This window comes from Pipistrellus hanaki (assembly GCF_964339955.1).
Source record: "Pipistrellus hanaki genome assembly, chromosome: 1".
Taxonomy (NCBI): domain Eukaryota; kingdom Metazoa; phylum Chordata; class Mammalia; order Chiroptera; family Vespertilionidae; genus Pipistrellus; species Pipistrellus hanaki.
In genome coordinates, this window is record NC_140503.1 from 164,520,157 (window position 1) to 164,541,972 (window position 21,816).

At 41.2% G+C, this 21,816-nt stretch overlaps 1 protein-coding gene across 2 annotated transcripts in view; it reads right to left on the bottom strand.

The window, feature by feature from the left end:
- The window catches only part of ANXA3 (annexin A3), a 45,470-nt gene that overhangs the window by 13,534 nt on the left and 10,120 nt on the right, over positions 1 to 21,816 (bottom strand). For both annotated transcript variants that reach the window (XM_084889073.1, XM_084889072.1), the window contains 7 exons: positions 15,520 to 15,607; positions 12,300 to 12,394; positions 11,939 to 12,052; positions 9,326 to 9,416; positions 4,720 to 4,799; positions 1,508 to 1,564; positions 1,072 to 1,165 (listed from right to left, as the gene is read on the bottom strand). In XM_084889073.1, the coding sequence (XP_084745199.1) occupies positions 1,072 to 1,165; positions 1,508 to 1,564; positions 4,720 to 4,799; positions 9,326 to 9,416; positions 11,939 to 12,052; positions 12,300 to 12,394; positions 15,520 to 15,607 (619 nt within the window). The remainder of the gene's footprint in view (positions 1 to 1,071; positions 1,166 to 1,507; positions 1,565 to 4,719; positions 4,800 to 9,325; positions 9,417 to 11,938; positions 12,053 to 12,299; positions 12,395 to 15,519; positions 15,608 to 21,816) is intronic.

The following is a 21,816-nucleotide window of genomic DNA, read 5'->3' on the forward strand; positions in this document are numbered from 1 at the left end:
CAATTTCTTGATCAATTTTTGCCCTAAAGCAGAACCTGTACGTACATCACCAAATACATGGGCATATTTTGCAAGTCAAGTAATTTTTTTCCAAGTAAATTTTGGAGAGAAAAAAAAAGAAAGAAATTTTGGAGAGAGATCTAGGATTGCTCGTTTTTTGTTTTTCAAATAGAGATGTTGGCTCCTCCCTGGCCCAGGCCCTGGTCAGGTCACATGCAAGAGGCAACCAATCGGTATGTTTCTCTCACATCGATATTTCGCTCTGTCTTTCCCTATTGTATTCTCTCTAAAAATCAATGGAAAAATATCCTCGAGTGAGGATTAAATAAATAAAATAAAGCAACCATGAAATACAATTACCATTATTTTATAAGTGAAATTCTGATGCCAAACTTAAGGAAGGGCAACTTCAGAATTAAAAAATCCTGGTACTGTCTTCATATTTTCTCATTTCCCCATGACTCAGTAGGAGCCTGGTCATGTACTGAGACTGTCACTGTTCTCTTGCTCTGCAGTTGGAAGCCACAGGAGGCGCTCACAGGACATGGGCTCCTCGGCTTCCAGAATGGCTGAGGGGGATGTACGAATGAGAGGGTGGATGCTCAGCAATTCCATATAATAGTTATCCTGACAAAGAGGGCTCCCCAACTTACCTTCATTTCAGAGAGAGGTGCACGGTAATCCATGCTAACGCATTAACAGAGACACCACAGCACCTGGTGTTTCTGGAAAGTGCCTAACTACGGAAGTGTTGGGGTGAAAGCAATGCAGCCAGGGTCCTGCATCCACAGGAACACTCCTCTCAGCTCTCACCCCAGAGGGCGGCCCCTTTTCTCCTCCCGCCATACCTCCCCATCTGCTTGTTACCCATCACTAGGTGTCTACTCAGCCTCTAGGGGAACAAGAGTCATGTCAGTTCTGCCCTGACTTGTTATTTCCTGAACTGTTGATACATAAAAATGGAACCCCCTTGGCAATTTTTAACTTCGTTTTCCAGACTTTTGTATATTAAATGCAAAAAATATTTGCAAAGCAACACAGAGCCAAAAGGATTGCAGCGAGAGTCCTTACTTCGCTTTAGCTGGGGAAAGCTCCTTAGACACAGGATCTCTGTGAACGCATCTTCGTCTGTGCCCCACTTCTTCTCACCGGCATTGTAGAGAATCTGCGGGACAAGGCAGGGAGACTTAAATGTTCTTATGGTCACAATCCTCTTGTCTCTTTTTGAAGGGTTGGAAGGAGAGGAGGTTTACTTTGTTGTAGAGTCAGCGAGATGATTATTCAGATTTCTCACATTTAGCAGACTAGAAATCTGAGAGGTGGGGATGGCTGCAGGGGCTAGGGGAATAATAACCCTCCTGGGGAAGGCTGATCCTCAGCCTTCTCCTCAGACAGGACAGGACACCACAGCGCCAGCTGTGAAAAGGTAGAAATGAAAAGGTAGATGGGTAGTGGAGTGTTGGGGGGCAGTTAGTAAAGGAGATGTTTTCTTTGCTCTGTTACTGACCTGGGCATCCTTTTTGGCCAGCTGTTCATCCACTTTCAGACTCTCATCTCTTCTGCCCTAAACAAGGAAGATAAGAGCAAGGACAACCCTTGTAAAGTCAGAGGATTCTAACGCTTGGGAGTCCCATCAGCAGGGTGTCAGAGGTTCACAGAGGACCTGGGCTCCTGGGCTCTAGTTGTTGCTCTGTCACTGACTAGCCACGAAATTTGTAGCAAAATCACACAATTTTCTGAGCTTTAGTGTCCTACTCTGAAAATTCAAAGATCATAAGGGAATGAAAAGACAAGCCACAGACTGGGAGAAAATATTGTTAGCAAACTTATATCTGATATAGGATTTATATCCAAAACATATAAAGAATACTTAACATTCAACAATAAGATAACAAACAACCCAACTGAAAAATGGGCAAAAGGTCTGAGCACCCTCGAATGCACAGATGGTAAAAAAAAAAAAAAGCACATGAAAAGATGCTCAACATCAACTATCATTAGGGAGTTGAAAATTAAAACAATAAAATACCACTTATTAGAATGGCTAGAATCCAAAACACTGATAACACCTTATTGCTGGCCAGGATTGCAGCAACAGGAACTCTCATTCATTGCTGGTGGGAATACAAAATGGTACAGCCACACCGATTGGCAGTTTAACAAAACTAAACATACTCCTACTCCTCGGTATTTACCCAAAGGAGGTGAACATTTATATTTACATAAAAACTTGCACATGAATGTTCACAGAAATTTCTATTCATCATCACCCAGGCTTGCAAGCAACCAAGAGGTCCTTCAACAGGTGAGACATACTACTACAGTATACCCATATATTGGAATAATATTTGTGATAAAAAGGAAATGAGCTATCAAGCCAAGAAAAGACACTTAGGTTGAAACTGGTTTGGCTCAGTGGATAGAGTGTCGGCCTGCAGACTGAAGGGTCACAGGTTCGATTCCGGTCAAAGGCATGTATCTTGGTTGTGGGCACGTCCCCACTAGGGGATGTGGAAGAGGCAGCTGATCAATGACTCTCTCTCATCGATGTTTCTGACTCTCTGTCCCTCTCTCTTCCTCTCTGTAAAAAATCAATAAAAAAAGAAAAGAAAAGAAAAGACACTTAGCATGTTGCTAAGGGCAGGTCTGAAAAGACTACCCACTGTATAATTCCAACTATATGACAGTCTAGAAAAGGCAAAACCATGGAGACAGTACAAAGTCCAGTTGTTGTGAGGGGTTTGGAGGGAGGAAGAGAGAGATGAATAGTTGGAGCACAGAATATTTCTAGGGCAGTAAAGCTATTCTGAATGATACTGTACTAATGGACACATGACATTTGTCAAAACTCATAGGCTGTGTAACACAAAGAGTAAACCCTATTGTACACTACGGACTTTAGTTAATAATAATGTATCAGTATTCATTAACAAATGTACCACTTTAATGCAATATGTTAAAAATAGGAGAAATAGTGAGGGGATGGGAGGAGGGGCATATGGGATCTCTGTACTTTCTGCTCAAATTTTCTGTAAATCTAAAACTTCTCTAAAAAATAAAGTCTACTTAAAACAAACAAACAAACAAACAACAACAAAAATACAGTTCAAAGGTCCCCTCAGCTCTGCTGTTGAAGCCTCTGTGGCTAAGTGTGTGCTCATGTGCAAGCACTTTAGCTCATAGAGACAGGAGGTAGAGAGGGAAAGAGGATTGCCTGGATTACTCTGAAAATAATAGGTGAATGAAATACTGGCTATAATATTCAAAAAGCATTTTTGAATAGATCCTCGTATGCCTGTCTGATTTTTGCATGATTTATTTGCTTTTCAGTGCTGCTGATTCTCTTCTGTTGTTTTGTTTGCATTTTTGTTTTCTCATTGTATACTCTGCTCTAGTCATAAAAATGCTGATTATCAGCATAATAATAATCAGCCACCACTACCATGTACTGGGCATTTTCTATAATACATGCTGAGTACTTCATATCATCTATCTATCTATCTATCTATCTATCTATCTTTGCAGCATCTATGACGTTAGTACTGTTATTACTTTTTAAAAAAAAATTTTAATTGATTTTAAACAGAGAGGAATTGAGAGGGATAGAGTTAGAAACGTCGATGAGAGAGAAACATCGACCAGCTGCCTCTTGCACGGCCCCCCCTCCCCCCCCCACGGGGGACATACTTTAATTTCACACATGTGAAAACAAGGGCTTTGAGGCTTAAAGTAATGTGTCCAGACACATACTAGTAAAGCTAGTAAAGCAACAGAGGAGCACACCATTCCAGGTCTGTCTGATTCTGAAACCCTGCCCGGAAGCCCTAATGTTCGCTGCCGCCTGTGCGTATGTGCGTGTGCCTTGCACTCACAGAGACGTGTACTTTTGAACATAAGCCTCTGGGGGTGTATGTTTGCAGCAGTGCCCCATAAATTGGGTTCCCTCCTAAGGCTTTCACCATTTGAAATAACTGAAACAAAAATTGGGGTAACTTGTTTCTTAGTGGCATATGCCTCACTTTGTTTGACAGGTGCTGCTTCAGCCCTCAGGCTGAGACCACTGGTGGGGTTCTCTGACACGTTACAGGCTGTGCAAATCAGCTGAAAGAGGCCAGTGGGACGGCCCACACCTGGGATTACAGCTCATCCTCGACACTGCCCACCTTTATTATAAAGTCATGAGCCTCCTAAAAAGAGACAGCAAAGTGTGGCATCATTTAGTCACATGGTGATGAGTGAGTTAGCAACTCTTCTAAAGGCATAAGGATGAAGTAGCTACAAGTTTTGCTTTTTTTTTAAATCCTGAGGCTAATATACCCATCTCATAATTTGTCTGTATTATGTTTCTTATTTAATTTTAATGCTAACAAAAGGAATAGTTACTCTTTGGAGTACAGATAAAAATAAGCATGTCCTTAAAATGGAGATACTTAAAATAGAAATGGACAATTTTATGTCAGATGAATTAACAGAACATTTCTAATGTATTGTGAAACCTGATCTAAACACTTTCAATCCATCAAAAGATTTTTCTGTTACATGATGATGGTGGTTAAACATTATACTGCTCCATGGCAATGCAAACACAAAGTGAGTGAATCATTTCATAAGGAAAACTGCAAACTCATTGTCTCTCTTTGGTTATTTTTAAACCCCCTAATAATTATTACTGAGCATGCAGATAATTAAGGAATTAAAAAAATAAAAGATAAACCTTACATTTGCCAAAGTCAACAGAGCTTTCCGGAAGTCACCAGATGTTTCAGAGCTGATGTCATCTCCAAGACTCTTCTTATACACTGAAACCACACAAGAATGGAGTTAAGCCTTGACAAACTGGAAAATATTATTATAAAATGGAGAAACGTTTAAATATCCACATTGCCCAGAAACGAATACCTAATAAAATGATAAAATAAACCTTGCTCTTCTTTGTTTTCTATTTCTTGGGTTCTTCTGAGAATGAATACCCTGTGTAACTATTACCATAGTATGTGTTGTGGTAGATGCTCAGGGACAGAAAGAATAGCCATTCTGGATCAAACCATGGTCCGCTTCAACTGACAATGGCACCCAGGAACACATGTACAGTGGGCAGCTTGAGTGGGCTGACTGCTAGTCTGCCTTCCAGGTTCTATTCTCTTTCTACCGTAGCAATAGAACCCTCATCTTGAGCAAGTCATAATGCCTGCAGTGTAAAGACTACATTCTCAGCTCTCCTCTTAGCGAGGTATAGCTCCATGACTAAGTTCTTGTCAGTGGAATGTAGGCAGACAAATGCGGCATTGCTGAGAAATCTCCATAAGGGATGGCTCACGCCCATCTTAGTCCCTTCCTCCACCCTCATGCCTGGTCTGTAGTGGCATATCTGGAGCATACCTGGAGCTCATGGAGCCATCCTGGACAATGAGGATAAGGACTACATCTAAATGATGGCAGAAACGTAAGCAGGAAAGGGCCTGCATTCCTGAAAGTTCTGAGGAGCTCTCATGCCAGTCCTAGAATTGCCTGTCTCCAGTCCCGGTCTACATGTGGGAGAAATACACTTAGATCTTATCTGAGCCACTGTAATATTTGTTTTATGGGTGCATAGAGCTAGAACGTATTACTTGATAGCTCTCAAAAGAAACCTACCCCAAAAGACACTAATTTTCCGTAACAAATGACAACTGCATGTTCCCATTTCAGAGCTGACTTGCTGTAGCTCCTTTTGTAGTGTGCACTGAGTTTAAGGCCCTGCTCTGCTCCATCCATGCCTCACTGATCCTCTCGGAGTCATGTGCCTGGGTGTAGCTGACACCCAGTGGCCATTTGAACTCTGCCTGCATCACTTTTAAGGGCTCTATAAACTAGTCACATGAATGCTTGTCCTTTTATATCAATAAAAGACTATTATAGAAAGTGATATGAAGTTATCTAGTAGCAAAAACTGTGTAGAGATCAAAACTCTTCCAGCATGCTTTAGTCTCTTTTTATGAAATCTATAATTTTTGCAGAGCAATGCAAATACGCAAAATTCACTATAAATTATTTAAGTAATAATAACATTAGGTAGGCACCATTTTACCTAGCAGTCATGGTATCACTCTGTCTATTCTTCACTTCAATTAGAAAAAAAAAAATAATTATTTAAAAATATCTAGCCAAAGAATAAAGCTCTCACTTTATTAAAATTTGAGGAAGTATTTTACATTTTAGAATAATCTAGTTGAGGCCTTATAGTCATTTTATGTAGCCTCCCCATACCTCCCTTGACCTCAGATATTTTTCAAGAAGTAAGAATAGGAAATACAATGCCTAGTCCCTTTATGAGGGCCGAGTAGCTAGCCCCCCTGAACAGATTTCTCATGCCTTGGTCACCATTTCACATTTCATGGCACCACTGTTCTTGCTGCAGCTGGACTGCATCAGGGTTGGCATCTGACTCCAGGTGGCCAGCAACCTAGGAAGTGACCGGGTGGGAGAGCGTTGTCCACGAGCAAGTGCCTTCCTGAGCCCATTGGATGTTCTCCCTCGGGGAGTGAGCTGTCCAGGGAAAGGAGGCAGAGACAACAGAGCAGCAGAAGAGTGAAAAGACTCCCAGAAATAAGGCACAAAACAGAGGCCAACCATAACCAGAAACCAAGGGCAAACAGAAGCCCTGAGTAGACAGACACTGTATGGCCAGGGAAGAGCAGTTACTCGGCAGTGTCAAAAACAGCAGGAGCAGTGAGGGAGGAGAAAGCTGCTGTAATGGAAACGTCAGCGCGGGGCGCAATGCAGGCCTGATGCTGAGGGAGTGACACGGGAGCTGAGTCCCTGGAGCAGGGCTGTTGGGTCCTGAGTCTCTGTAAAGCTCGGCTGTACCTAATTGAGACTGTTTCCTCTCTTTACATTTTGTGTATCATTAACCCCTGCTCACCGTGATCTACATGCAATTCCATTTCCTTTAGCCTTAGAGAGCTCAGCTCACCCAGGTATCACGGCATCTGGTGGTTGGAACTATTGTCGCTTGTCATACATACAAAACCACAGTCCTAAATGCTGGATATGTCTCTTGGCTCTTAAGATCCCAAACTGGATCTTCATGATATTCATTAAATAAATATTTGAATTTGCCTTCCGCTGATCTGAGCGCTGGAGCTACAGCAGTGAATGAAACAGATAAAAGGCCCACCTCCACAGAGCATACATCCCAGGGCTGTTTGTGAGTAAGTGCTGGGCTGCTGGGCTCCAGGGAGCCATCCTGTGGCAGGTTACCTCATGGAGCAGTGACTTTTCTAAAAAACACCAGGAAGCAGCAGGGAACCTGGCTCTGATGATTTTTTATACGCAAATAAACTGATGGAACCAAATTACTGGTATATGTGAAATTAATGGAACTGATTTTTTAAAAACACTTACAATGTACCCACTTTGCCCATTTAGCAATTATCTCATCTACTACAAATTTACCTTTCTATACCCTGCTTTGTGGAGCTGGGTTTGGGACTCTACAAATTAAATTTCTATTTTGTACGCACCCTGAACACCCGTTAGGGTCCACCAATTCAGGGGCGGAGGGGGGCACCAGAGGGAGACTGGAAAACAGGAGGAGGAAAGAAGAACATGCTATTTGCTTGCTATTCAGGTCAATGGCAACCCTGTGAGGGACTTTCTCCCTGACAGCAGCAGCTGTCCCCACTACTAGGACAAGTCGCTTAGCACCGCCCTGGGGATCCAGCTCCAGCCAGATGGAAACTTTGGCAGAGTCTGGACTCCAGCTCCTTAAGCCTCTCCTCCCAGCCCCTGAGGCATCAACACCTGCAAGACAGTGCCTCTCCTCCGAGCTTCTCGCATCTGAAAACCCCAAACTCTTTCCTCTGTCATCCCAGCCCTGGGAGTTATACCTCTGTGCCACACCTGTGTGCCCTTCTCGCTTTTTCAGTCCTTCCAAAGGTGTTCAAACAATCCTCTACATCAAATTCTCTCTGTTAAAATACCAACTGCCATTTCTGTTTTTCTCACTAGACCTCCCTATGCATCAGCAATGAAAGTCACTGACTTACCTTCCAATGAGAATTTCTCAAAATGGCCTCTCTAACCCCCACCAGGGGGACAGGATAGCCCTTATTGAGACCCCTCTCACCGCAGATGCTTCCTGATACACAAACTCAGAAACCATGGCTCTCATGAGGTTCTTAGTGAGGTTTACAGAGGCTGTTCTGTTGGATAATACAGATGAATGCTGGTATTTGTCCCTGGTTCCTGGTAAGTAACCTCTAAGTCCTTGGAAATTACTAAATAATAGAAATGTCTTTGTTGTTCCTGGCAGGTCCCATGAGCCACACTTGAGTATTTGCTGACAAGATGACTCAGGATCCGAGTGATGAGGGGCTGGTCACACCAGAAAGATGAACCATGTGATTGGGGGATTCAGATTCTGAGCTACATGAAATTGGCTGACCTCTTGGGAGAGAAGCACTGGAGATGAGTTTAATCATGTGGCCAGTGGTCCAATCAATCATGCCTGTGTAATGAAACCCCAATAAAGACTGTGGAATCCAAGCTCGAGTGAGCTTCCCTGGTTGGTAATTATACATGATGTGCTGGGAGGGTTGTGCATCCTGAGGACACGGAAGCTGTGCATTTGGGACCCTCCCAGGCCTCTCCCTCCCTATGCATCTCTTCCTTGGAACAATCCTGATTTGTATTCTTTATAGTAAACCCCTACTTGTGCAGAGAGCATTTTCTTGAGTTCTATCAGTCATTCCAGTGAGTTACCGCACCTGAGGGAAGACTGTGAAGCCCTAAATTTGTAGCCATTTGGTTAGAAGTGCATGTGGCTTGGGAACACTTGCACTCGTGGCTCATTTCCAAAGTCAGGGGGGTCTGTTTGGGCCTGTGCTTCTACCTTGCGAAGTCACGCTAACCCTGGGTCGTCAGTGTTATATAGCTGACAGGCTATTAGGACTTCAGCTAATTGCTGAACATGCTCTCTAAATGGTTCATCTAATTTCCCACCAAAAGTCATGAGGCTGATCTAAGTGGCTTTTAACATATAATGTTAACATACAATGATTTGAGTCTCTTACATTGATGAAATTAGCTGATTCAATTTAGCGGCAATCGCTGAGAGCAAAAGGCAAAGTGTTAATGCCAGCATTGTCCAGCAGTTTCTAGCTCAATCATATTCAGTTTTCTCTGAAAATCCCACAGACCTCAGCCCATTTTAGAATGGAGCCTCTTTTTGATGTCTTGCCTTCTCAAAAGCCTTGTGAAGGAGAGATGGGTGAGTTTCTGGAAAAGGCAACAATGGCTCATATACGTGTGGATGGTGGTAAAGGAAAGCAGGGAAGAGGATGACCTGTGTAGTAGGCCTGAGAGATCTCCTTCATCTGCCGGCTTGTCCTGGTGGCTAAGATTTCAATCAATGCATCTTCATCTGTTCCGGTGCCCTAAAAAAGGGAATCTGTTTTTAGAGCACTTAAAAAACTTAAATTCATGCATTTCAGTCTTAATATCTTGTTTTATATGAATGCAAAGAACAGTTTTGAATAAATCAACACAAGGGTCTTTATGGATCTAAAGTAGTTTTCTGATATTCCCTATTTTAGTCTTAAATAATATGAATCATGTAGAGTTAACTGACATAAAATTTTCCCCCAAAATTTCATACTCTGATACAAAAATCAATCGAATAATTTTAGGAAGAAATATTGATAGTAGAAAGGGAAGAGCCGACGTCATTTGAGATCAGAAGTGAGCATTCAAACACACCTTTGTATTTAGGAATTCAATTCTTTTGAATGATGTACTACACTGATGTACTAGGTTGGTCAGCATGTATCAACCTCTTCATTCAGAAAAATTTTAAAGCCTCAATAATGTGTAATGGGCCCACTTGGTTTAAGGATTAGTTACGCCTGAGCCTTGGTTTATATTGAGATCACTGAATCACTCTGTGACTCAAAAGAAGCCACTTACACTAGGATTTGATAAAAATAAGACCAATGGCCTGCCTGGTGTGGCTCTGTGGTTGAACGTCAAACTATGGACCAGGAGGTCACGGTTGGAATCCTGGTAATGGCACATGCCCAGGTTTCGTGGGAAGAGAGGCATGCAGGAGGCAGCCAGCCAATGATTCTCTCTCATCATTGATGTTTCTATCTCTCGCTCTCCCTTCCTCTCTGAAATCAATAAAAATATACTTTTTAAAAAACAAACAAACACCAATGCAGCATGGAAACGGAGGCTGAATTCTTGTCCTTCCATGGCAGAGTCCCGCTTGCCCCCATATCTTGCCTTTAAAAATTATTAATTTAAAAATTTTAAATACATAAATTTTTAGAGCACTTTTAGGTTCACAGCAAAACTGAGGGGGCCCAATGTCTTTTATCTTCCTTGCTTAGTAATAGAACGCCTAATTTTTTTAATTAGCACATAGTTACCCAAATAAATACATACATGTGTCTCAGCTAGAGTGAGGTTTCTCCATCTAACTTAACTCTCATCAATGGGATGTATGTGAAGTTCCCCATACATTTTCTGACAGTCCTCAAGGGTCCAGGATGAACCCTTCTTTGTCCCTTAACTCTTTTTAGCTTGGATGAAGACATAACAGCTGGACTAAAACTGGATCTTTGTTGGACTGGGATGGTCCGGAGAGGGTGTGATGGTTTTACATTTCAAATTGGCCAGGCTACATGCCTCAGTTATTTAACCAAACAGTAATTAGGTTTGCTCTAAAGGTGTTTTGTAGATATAACTGAAGTCCATTATCAGTTGACTTTAAATAAGGGAGATTATCTTAGATATTTTATGTGGGACTAATTTATTCGGTTAAAAGACTGTATGAGCAGACCTGAGGCTTCTCTGAAGAAAAAATTCTACCCATGGGCAGCAGCTCAAGGTGGTGCTAAGAGTTCAAGCCTGCCCTTGAGATTTTAGATTTGCCTAGCCATAACCGTGTAACCAAGTCCTTGTAATACATCTCTTAATAAATCTCCTGCCTACTGGTTCTGCCTCTCTGGGGAACCCTGACTGATAACGGATAGAATTTTAAAAAGACACAGAGATAGACAGGAGCCAGACTGTGCTGGATAATGAAGGTCATAGTAAGGAGTTTAAATTTTAAGTATTTAAATTCATTGGCAACTTATGCAGCTGAATAATATAATCGATTCTAGAAACTTTATAAAAATAATTTTGGCTATTCTGTGTGAATAAATGTGAGATGTGTAAAAACAGAGGCAAAGGGACCAATTAGGAGGCCATTGGTATGGTCCAGACAAAAGATGATGTGATGAACTAGAATATTAGCAACGGATTTTGAGAGATGTGCTCTCATATTTTATAAAGCTTGGAGTAGATCTGATGGGCCTCCAGATAGATTTGGGAGCTCTGAAGGAAGAGGGAAAGCACGGGATCAAAGATAACACTAGGTCTTTGGCCTAACCCAGTGGTTGGCAAGCGCATTAGTCAACAGAGCCAAATATCAACAGTACAACGATTGGAATTTCTTTTGAGAGCCACATTTTTTAAACTTAAACTTCTTCTAACGCCACTTCTTCAAAATAGACTCACTCAGGCCATGGTATTTTGTGGAAGAGCCACACTCAAGGGTCCAAAGAGCATGTGGCTAGTGAGCAATGGTTTGCCAACCACTGGCCTAAACCAGTGGGGTTGACTGTGGTACCATTCATTTTGAATAACAATAAAATAGAGAATTTGACTCTTCAGGTCAAAAAACAAACAAATAAGAATGACAATATCCTTTCAGCCCAGGATCACCTGGGTTCAAGGTTCTACAACTGCTTCCCATTTCAGGGGTTGCTCTGCCAGCTGGGGAGTACAGAATCAAAATGACACCCACATCTATCAAATTTACACCATATCTCAACTGTGCACAGGAAGAAAGTCACCATTTTTGATGACATAATCAAATCCTGGGCAAAAGTGACTCGCGCAGGGCTCATACCTTCATGGATTTCTTTAGCTGCTTGGCATCAAACATTGCTGGAGGAGTCACGAGGGCCACCATGAGATGCTCGAAGTGGCCAGAGAGATCACTCTTTAGGTCATCTTTCAGTTTCTAAAATAAAATAAAAAGAAATGATAAGTGTAACATGCTCTTCTTTTTTCTTTCTCTAAGTTCACCTAGAACATATGTAACAATATATATGAAAACATGAATGTTCTAAAACTCTCTCTAACCTCATCTCTTCCTTCTGCTTCCTCTTAGACCCATATCTTTGACTTTCTATATTGCTGTCATATTGGAACTTTTTCTGTTACTTAAATGTTCCCACCTGGATTTTGCCCATGTTAATCAATTGTACCTTTTCATATGCTGCTTGATATTCCTTAACGATCAGCTGCCGCTGTGCATTCGACCTCTCAGTCAGAATGCTGATAAGCGTTTTCTCATCAGTTCCTAAATGAAATGAAAATAATGTTACTTACTATTAATTTAAAGATCCTTAGTACCTGTCATGAACAAAAGAAAATAATTGATGGTCTGAAACAAATGCAGACAGGAAGGCATTTTAATTTTTATTATTATTCGTTTTAGAATTTTTTGTTGTTGTTAATCCTCACTGAAAGATGTTTTTTCCTTTTTTTTAGAATGTTATCGAGTGAAGAAACAGAGGGAGAAACATTGATGTGAGAGAGATGCATCCATTGGTTGCCTCCTGCACATGCAGGGGTTGAACTTGCAACCTAGGTCATGCCCTTGACTAGTGTCAAACCTAAGACCCTTCAGTCCACGAGCTAACCCGAGTAAAATCGGGTACACAAGAATATGTTTTTATTGATTTTAGAGAGAGGCAGGAAGGAAGAGAAGAAGAGAGAAACAGTTGCCTCTTGCATGCCCGCTATTGGCTATAGAGCCTGAAACTCTTAACATACTAACTAACCCTAACCCCAGGCATGTGCCCTGACCTGGAATTGAACTGGTAAACTCTTGGTGCATGGGATGAACTCAACCAACTGAGCCACACCAGTAAGGGGGGCATTTAAATTTTTAATTTCCAAGTTGAAATCTTTATTTCTTTGTTTGCCTGACTTTTGGAAAAGGAAATTAACTTTATTTGTATAGTTTTGGGGAAGAAAACAATCACTGCCTAAATATTTCTTTGACAGAGGGAGCAGCACAAGGGACATACTGCTTTTGGACCAGATGTTTTAACCATATGAGGTTCAGTTACTATCCTGACCTTTTCTCTTTCTTATCTCTATATTTGATATCAAAATCTTCTTTCCTCGAAAATAAGAAACTGACATTTACTGAGAACCCACCATGAACTAGACACCTTTTACTAATAATTACTGTTATATTTAATATTCAGGAGGGCCCTAGAAATAAGTGTGATTAAACTGTCCTAAAGATGAAATACTAACGCTTAGAAAACTTACCTCACTTGCCAGAGTCATGCAGCTTTTAAGTGGTGAACAAGAATTTGAACCCAAATTTCTGACTCCAAAACATATACACTGAGTGGCCAGATTATTATGATCTCTGAACACATAGTAATCTGGCCACTCAGTGAAGATATATATATTAGAGGCCCAGTGCACTAAATTCATGTAGGGGGTGGTAATCTCTCAGCTCAGCCTGCACCATCTCCAATCTGGGACCCCGAAAGGGATATCCGACTGCCCGGTAGGATTGGGCAGTCAGACATCCCTTCACAATCCAGGATTACTGGCTCCCAACTGGTCACCTGCCTGCCTTCTTGATTGCCCCTAACCTCTTCTGCTGCCAGTCTGATCACCCACTGTGTGCTCATCATATATTACTCAGAAACTTCAACAGCCTCCTATCTTGACCTCCTTGTAATTCATACTGTATATTACTGCCTAAGCATGCATCTGATCATATTAATCTCTTGCTTGAAATCATAATACTCTCCGCAACCTTTAGGATGAAGATTACACTCCTTTACATGTACAGCAGGTCATTAGGTTCTAGCTCAGATGCTTTATGAAGCCTGCTTTAGCAAATGACTGACTATACAGAAGGATCACAGCTACTGCCAGAGGGACCAGATTTAATGTCATGAGAGGCTAACATGGGTCTGTTTCCTGTGAGAGAATTTGATTTCTCCAGGGAGCAACAACCTTGATCACTGGGGTAGCAGAAACCTGGACCCAAATCCCTGTCTAGAAAACATGTATATCCCTCTCTGAACCATTTCAGATGTATAAACGTGCAATAAAATTTACTATAACCAATGTTAGAAGAAAACCACAAATCAGAAGAAGATATTTTCATGGCCTGTAATTTTTTTAAAAGTTTAATATCCAAAATTTATAACAAAAATCCTGGCAATCATGAAGAAGGCAATCCAACTAAAAACCAGATAAAAGATATGAAGAAATCAATCATGGAAGAAGAAGCAAATAATCCAGAAATGATTATTTGGTCATGGGAATGTGGAGAAGAGAGGAAACAAACACACATTCAGAATGAGGTGCAATTTTAAATTCTTTTACTTTTTAATTTAGAGAGAGAGAGAGAGAGAGAGAGAGAGAGAGAGAGAGAGAGAGAGAGAAACATAGATTTGTTGTTCCATTTATTTATGCATTCATTGGTTGATTCTTGTATGTGCTCTGACTGGGGATGGAACCCAGAATCTTGGCATGTCGGGATAATTCTCTAACCAACTGAGCTACCTAGCCACAGGGTCAAATGAGGCATCATTTTTGTCTCACTCAATTGGAAATATGGAATAGTATGACCTTAGGATTTATTGATAAGAATATGGAGCAAGAGGAAATCTCATGTATTCCTGCTACGAATGCTATTTTGTATAATAATTCCAATGAGTAGTTTGGAAATAATTTTAATTTGAAGATAAACATCTTCAACTTAGGAATTCCAATTGTTTTGTTCTACAGAAATGTTAGCAAGTGTGCACATGAAACAGAAGCAGGAATATTTAATGTGGTATTTTTATGTTGTAATAGAAAAGAATTATAGGCAACTTAACTATTCCATTAATATCCCCATCTTACAATATAGTAATCTAATAAACTGCCTTGCAGTTAAAATTAATGAACTAGAGCTAAACATATCAACATGGATAAATCTCAAAAACATAATGTTAAGGGATAAAAAGTTACAGAAGAATTTATGCAGTATAATTTCAATTTATATTGTTTGAGACCACACAAAACAAAATGATTTTACAAAATGACAGGTTTCATGGGAATCAACTCTAATTTAAGATAGTGTTTATCTCTAGGGAATGAGGCCCTAGAAGGATTGGCAGGGACTGTATTTGTGATGATTTATAATGTTGATGATAATTACTGTTGCTGGTAGCAGTGATGGTGATGGAAGCATTTAATATTAAGTAAATAGGGCAAATTTTGGGATATAACAAAACTGGGTGCCCTAAACTTTGCCTCATTATTTCACAATTTTAAGGTATTTCACAATTTCTCTAACTGAGTAAACCAACTTGGGCAAACTGAACCATTTCTCTTTTGGATTGTAAAAATACAATCTAATTTGCTTCACCATGAAGAGAGGAATTACAAAGCACCACTCACCAATTCCTCGGATTGCCTTTCGAATCGCTTCAGCATCCACTGACGGGCTAAAGCCTGGATAATCACGCACCGTCCCACGGTGTCCCACCTGGAAGGAAATATTTGAAAGTTCCACCAGTTCAAAAATGACACTTTTGTACACATGCATTTCCCCATCCATCTCTTGTAAAAAGAACAAGCCCAGAATTTGCACACCTTCCTCTGCCTTCAGGAATGACTCAAGAGAAATGCAGGCAATATGATGGCTACCGCATGGGTTATGAGGCCTCTCCTTTCCCCCTCTCGTGTAACAAATTAGAAATATAAATAGTATTAACCCTGGAACTCTGAAGAGTATTTCTTTTAAAGTGGCATCTGCATCACAGCAAAGAAAAAGTGGAAATTTCCTACATCCTCTTTGTTTTCAAGTGATAATTCAAAGCGTTTTCCTGCATCCCGCACAGAAGTAATTGAGGTTTGCAGACTTCAGTTGTTTGAATTAATATTGACCATTGTCCTTGGGGAACTCTGCACTAAGGGATCCATAAAAGAAAACCCCATTAGGACTGATAAATTCTCTTCGGAAAGTTCCACTGACATAGATCTTCAGGAATAGCATGGAAATGAAAACTGCCATGATACCAACTCTAAACACAAATCAGAACTGTGTCAGGAAGCTGGGAAAGACCATCCTGTAAAAAGGATAAAATATCTTAAACCTGCTCAAGAGACGGTAGAAGAGCCATTAAGACGTTGAGAAAAATCCAAGTAAACATGCTCTTAAATGGTATTTTTTAACTTTTTGAATAAAAACCTATCTTTACAGTAATAATGCTTTTTCCCTAAACTGATTTCCTATCCTGTTAATGAATAATAGTAGCTCTGTTACTATGGCATTATCTAGGCTCTCGTGAAGTGTTTAGTATTTTAATGAAAAGACATTATCTTGTCACATTAAAGTGATGGAAAATTAATGTTCTGGCACAGTAAAATTTGATAGTAATTTAATAGATTAGATTGAGTAATTTGTTTCAGTACAACCAAATATCACTTAACCTTAAAGTATCCAAAATAAAAGTTTTGATTCTAAAAAAGTAATTCTAATGAATCAGAAACTAGATGTGAATGTGCCTGTTCTAAAGGCACTGTAAGAAGCCAGTCACGTCTACATAATCATGGGAGAATTCTCTTTCTCTGGGGCTTAAGAAATATATTATGGATTCCCAGAGCCAAATGGCCTCATTTCAATTCTACCCTTCTCTGAACTTTGTGTTTATCTCTTTGCCCACCTTCCATGTGTGGCATCTTAGAAGAACCACCGCAATACTGCAGCATTTGGGTGCCTCATGCCCACCACTGTTCAAGGCGCTTTCTATGCATTAACTATAACCGGCATCACAGTCCTGATGAATGAGTAAAAGTGACGCATTTCACATATAAGACACCAGGATTTCAGAAGGTGGAGAATTTGCTCAAGTCCACACAACTAGGTAAGTAGCAGCACCTGAATTTGAATGTGGTATTCACCATTACAGCCCATTCCTATCCTTTCTTGAAATCTGGCCTCTGAATGGAGTGCTTCTTTAAAATGCATCCGAACAGGCCCTGTCACAGACACACTGAATCCTACTCCTTACACTTGAGGTGTTAAGGTAGACATTACACATTCAAGAAGCCCCTCAGGTGATTCTGTGCCATGCAGATAAACACTGCTGCTTCTGAATGCAAAAAGACAAAATGAGTGTCCAATTCTAAATATTTCATGAATTATGAAAACTCAGGTTTCCAGTCTAGCCGTGACCTTTCCACTGCCCTGTACCACCTACGCATCAAAGCATGCTGAAATTCCAACATGCAAAATTAGAGAGAAATTCCCAATCTGTTATGCAACCTGATACTCAGTAAGAATTAAGTGGGAAGGAACCACTCATTTAAATAAAAGGGAAAAAAATCTAAACAACACCAGACACATACTCCAGATTGCAAAAATATGCCACAGGCATTCTGAAGTAGAATCTTAGTTATTTCAAGCTGCTTCAGTTATTTAAATAGCAGTATTGTTTATCTGAATAACTTGGTTGCCCAGAACATTCAGAAATATTTACATAGATTATGAAAAAAAAATCTTAGAAATAGAATCTTTTAAACAAATACATGCCAGGCAGTGAACATAGTGATTTATAGACAAATTATTTAACTCTTATGATGGTCTTAACAAGGGGATTTTATTATTTCCATTTCAAAATGGAAGACATTCAATCTGCTAGTAAGGACAGCCCCCCCCCCCTCCCCCGAACTTGAACCCACCTCCTTGTGCTCTACAGCACATCACAGTGCCTCACAGAAGTCCAGAGTGGTTCTCAAAGTGTGGTTCCTGGATCAGTAAGTAGCCAGGAGCTTATTAGCAATTCGAATTATCAGGCCCCATCTCAGTCTTAGAAATGAACAGTTCTGGGGCTAAGACTCAGGATTTGTGTTCTGTTTTTTTTTTTTTTTTTTTTTTTTTTTTAACAAAGCCTTCCAGATGATTCTAATAGATTCTATAGTTAAAAACCGCTGCTCTATTTAGTCTTTGCTGCCCAGGAAACCAAAGCAAAAGTGAGCAAACAAGTTCTAGATTCTTTTATGGGTGTGGAAGACTTTGATGATGAGCTCATTGTTTCAGGAAAGTTGGCTTTTTTTTTTTTTTTTTTGCAGCCAAGCAAAACTATTTGCCTTGCCTGCTACACTGCAGGCTTAATTCCCTGACATTTAAATTACTAAACAATATCCGACTTAGTTTATTTCCACTAATTCTACTACCCAAACAAAGTGTCAGTGCCAGAGCAGGACATGGCATGAAAACTCCTCCAAGTCTTTCTTTTTTTAAAAAAGAAACCTCATGTTTAACCAATTTCCACCCACACCCTTTAAACATAGTTGCTTTCCTCTTCTCAAACTTGACCTTCAGATGCCCGGAAAAGAAAAATGAACCTGAAACCAGTTGGAAAAGAAAGTAAAGCAAGCAATGTGTAAGTGAAGGGGGAATAACCAGAGCTCTTTACATCAATAAGCATTGCTGCTGCCTACTATGAGCCAAGTACTGTGCTAACCATGTGTCCAGCATTAGCCCCATTCAATCTGCACAACAAACTTAGAAGGCAGCTATAATGAGGTCTCTTCACAGAGAATGAAACGGATGCTTACATAACTTGCCCAAGTTCACAGCCAGCAAGTGATCAGTCTCTTTAATCTATGCTGCTAAATCCTGGGCTAGGCTGCCTCTTATTTGAACCATCTTCTTCAAGTCAGTATAATTTCCCCAGATCTTCTAAAACTGTCCTTTGGAGGTCAGACACGAGGCGTTGAAGCCATGGATGTGGCCGAGCTGGGCCTGGGGATTTGTCGGTTACAACCCCTAGGAGAGGCCAGTCTGTTCTTGACTCATGAAAGGCAATCGGTCTGCATAAAGAAACGTGCACTGAATTGGCAAGAAATTAAACGTTAATATTTAGAAGAAGCAGTGAAAGAGAAAATCAAAAGGTGCCCATTCTGTGGACAAGAAACATGCTTAAAGCCAAATGCTCCAGAGAAAGAACAGCGGTTGCCACAGGTATGCTTTGAAGAAGAGCCCTGTACAGCTCATACCCAAATGCTAACCTTTCAAACCAATGCCCCAGGGAAACCTCCAGGACTCAGGAACTCGTGAGGAGCCCTGGAGAAATGGTCATTCTCTGCTCATGTCAAAACAGTCTGTCCCGGAGGTTTATGATCAAAGGAAAAATGGAGTAGGCTAAAAAAAAAAATAAAAAATCAGAACTTGGAAAATGTAAGCCTTCTCTTTTGATTTTTCAAGTAAAAGGTGATTTTCAAAACTAAAGGATGTTTACCATGAGAGGCCCTGCAATGAGACATGGTCACATGAGGCAGGTGTGATGTGCTGCATTGTGTGCCTCGCAGAAAGCGATGTCCTAACGGACAGTACTCAGCATGGGGGCCTCTTTGGACATCAGGTCATTGCTGATGTGATGAGTTAAGATGAGGTTCTGCTGGAGTAGGGTGAGCCCCTAATACACTAGAAGGAGTCCTTAGAAGATCGCCACGTGAAGACAGATAGATTCAGGGAGAATGGGATGTGATGAAGAGGGAATGAAGGCATAGATTGGAGTTGTACCAGGAACACCAAGATTGCCCGCAAACCACCAGAAGCCAGGAAGAGTCGGTGAAGGACTCCCCTACAGGTTTCAGAGGGAGCACGGTCCTACCAACATCATGATTTCAGACGTTTAGCCTCCAGAACTGTGAGGCAATATATTTCTCTTGTTTAAAACCCATCCAGTTTGTGGCACTTTATTACAAAAGCCCCAAGAAACGAATACAGCAGGTCAGGTGTCAGAGAAAAGCACTGGTGACCAGAAGGTTCTGCAGGGCAAACACCAGGGGCCTTATTTTCAAATATAGGCTGGCAGGGGCCATAGCTAACAGAGGGCTCCCCATGAACACGGCAGGCGTGCTGTCTGCCCAGGGCAGCAAAGAGAGGTGGGGCATAGGAAGCAGAGGTTGGCAGCTGCAGAGATGCCTGATGGAAGCCAGGCTGACATCACAGCTTTGTTGTGTTAGCGATGTGCCTGAGAGGTCTAAGGAGATGTTTGCATTTTACCTTGCACTCACTCAAGGGGAAAATCTTCACACCGGCCAACTCCCCTTTTCTGGTGTCACCAGAGCAGGAGTGTTGGAATGTCACCACAGAGGCGAGTGCTGGGCTGAAGCAGATAGATGCATGTGATTTGGTCAGGAAGACAGGGACAAGCAAGCAACTCATATTGTAGATTCCATGAAACCCCGATTATAATAAAAAACCCCAATCCCTCTGAAGCATGTGTCACTCATGGTTAACAAGCTGGATCTCTGTCTTTCTTTGGCACCTGGGCCTCTTTCCGAGGGCTTTCCAGCTTCCATTTATTCTCCCCTTTGCCTGACCTTTATAAAATCAGTTCTTCTAAAATGAAGTCTCGCTGAAACCGGTTTGGCTCAGTGGATAGAGTGTCAGCCTATGGACTGACAGGTCCTGGGTTCAATTCCGATCAAAGGCATGTACCTTGGTTGCAGGCACATCCCCAGTAGGAGGTGTGGAAGAGGCAGCTGATCAATGATTCTCTCTCATTGATGTTTCTAGCTCTCTATCCCACTCCTTTCCTCTCTGTAAAAAAATCAATAAAATATATATATTTTTAAAAAATAAAATAAAATGAAGGTTCTCTTTTCTTTCCCTCTTATCCTGCTGCGGGTTATTTCCACCCCTATCCCTCTGTCTGCAGACATCTCCCACCTGTATACATCCAGTCTAGAATTCTGTTTTGAACACATACATGAGCAGAAAAAAAACATTCCCATCACTCTCATTATCTACCTTTGCTTTTCTCCAGAGTGCTTAAAATGGACTGTATATATTATACATTCGCTTCTTTGTTTATTATTTGTCTTCCATGATAAAACCTGGGGCATGCAAGCTTTATGCTTTCTAAATTTGATTTCTCTTTCTCTGCTGTATCCCCAGAGCCTAAAACAGCATCTGGCACATAGGAGATGTTTAGTAGATATTTGTTAAGTGAATAAATGAATAAAGTGCTTTCTTATTCTGGATCTTGCTTTCTTTGATAATTCTCAAACGGCATACCGACTTTTCAAAGCTGCTCATTGCATGTCAAACACCTAACAAATGCACTCTGTCTTTTCTCAGTCCTGTCACCACTCCCAGAGAAAAATTCCCCCAGAACCTAGGGGAGGTATTTCATGAGACACAGAGAGTTGAAAGTGAAAGGAGCAAAGATATGAGAGAGGAAGGGGCAGACTTGAAGAATTTTTGTTCTTTGTGTTGTTGGGTGCTCTTTGTGTCCCCACCTGTTGCTGGTAGAAGTGGGCTACTTGGGTCCCAGAGGGGAAAGAATTTCCTGAAGACCCCAAGGGGGGATGTGGTATTTACTTCTGTGGAATTAACCCCCTGAGATTTCAAGGTCCCAGCTCCCTCTGTCCCGCCATGGAAAAAGTCTCATTTTGTCTTCGGCAGAGCTAGGATCAAAGCCACTGCCCAGAGCCTCCGCTCCACATTTGCACAGTCCAGTCTAGCACCTGGCTAGTTTAGCTGGTGTCCCAGGTGCAGTCCATTGTGTGTGGGGTCCGCATGGCCATGGGCCACGTGGCTATGGAAGGAGCATGGCTAAGTACAGGGAAGCAGGAGCAAAGCCAGAGGGACAAGAGCGAGAGAATGTCTTTGCCTGAGATTATGTATTCCCAGATTTTCATGAACTTGCACTGGGGTCGACCTCCTAGCCAAGGATC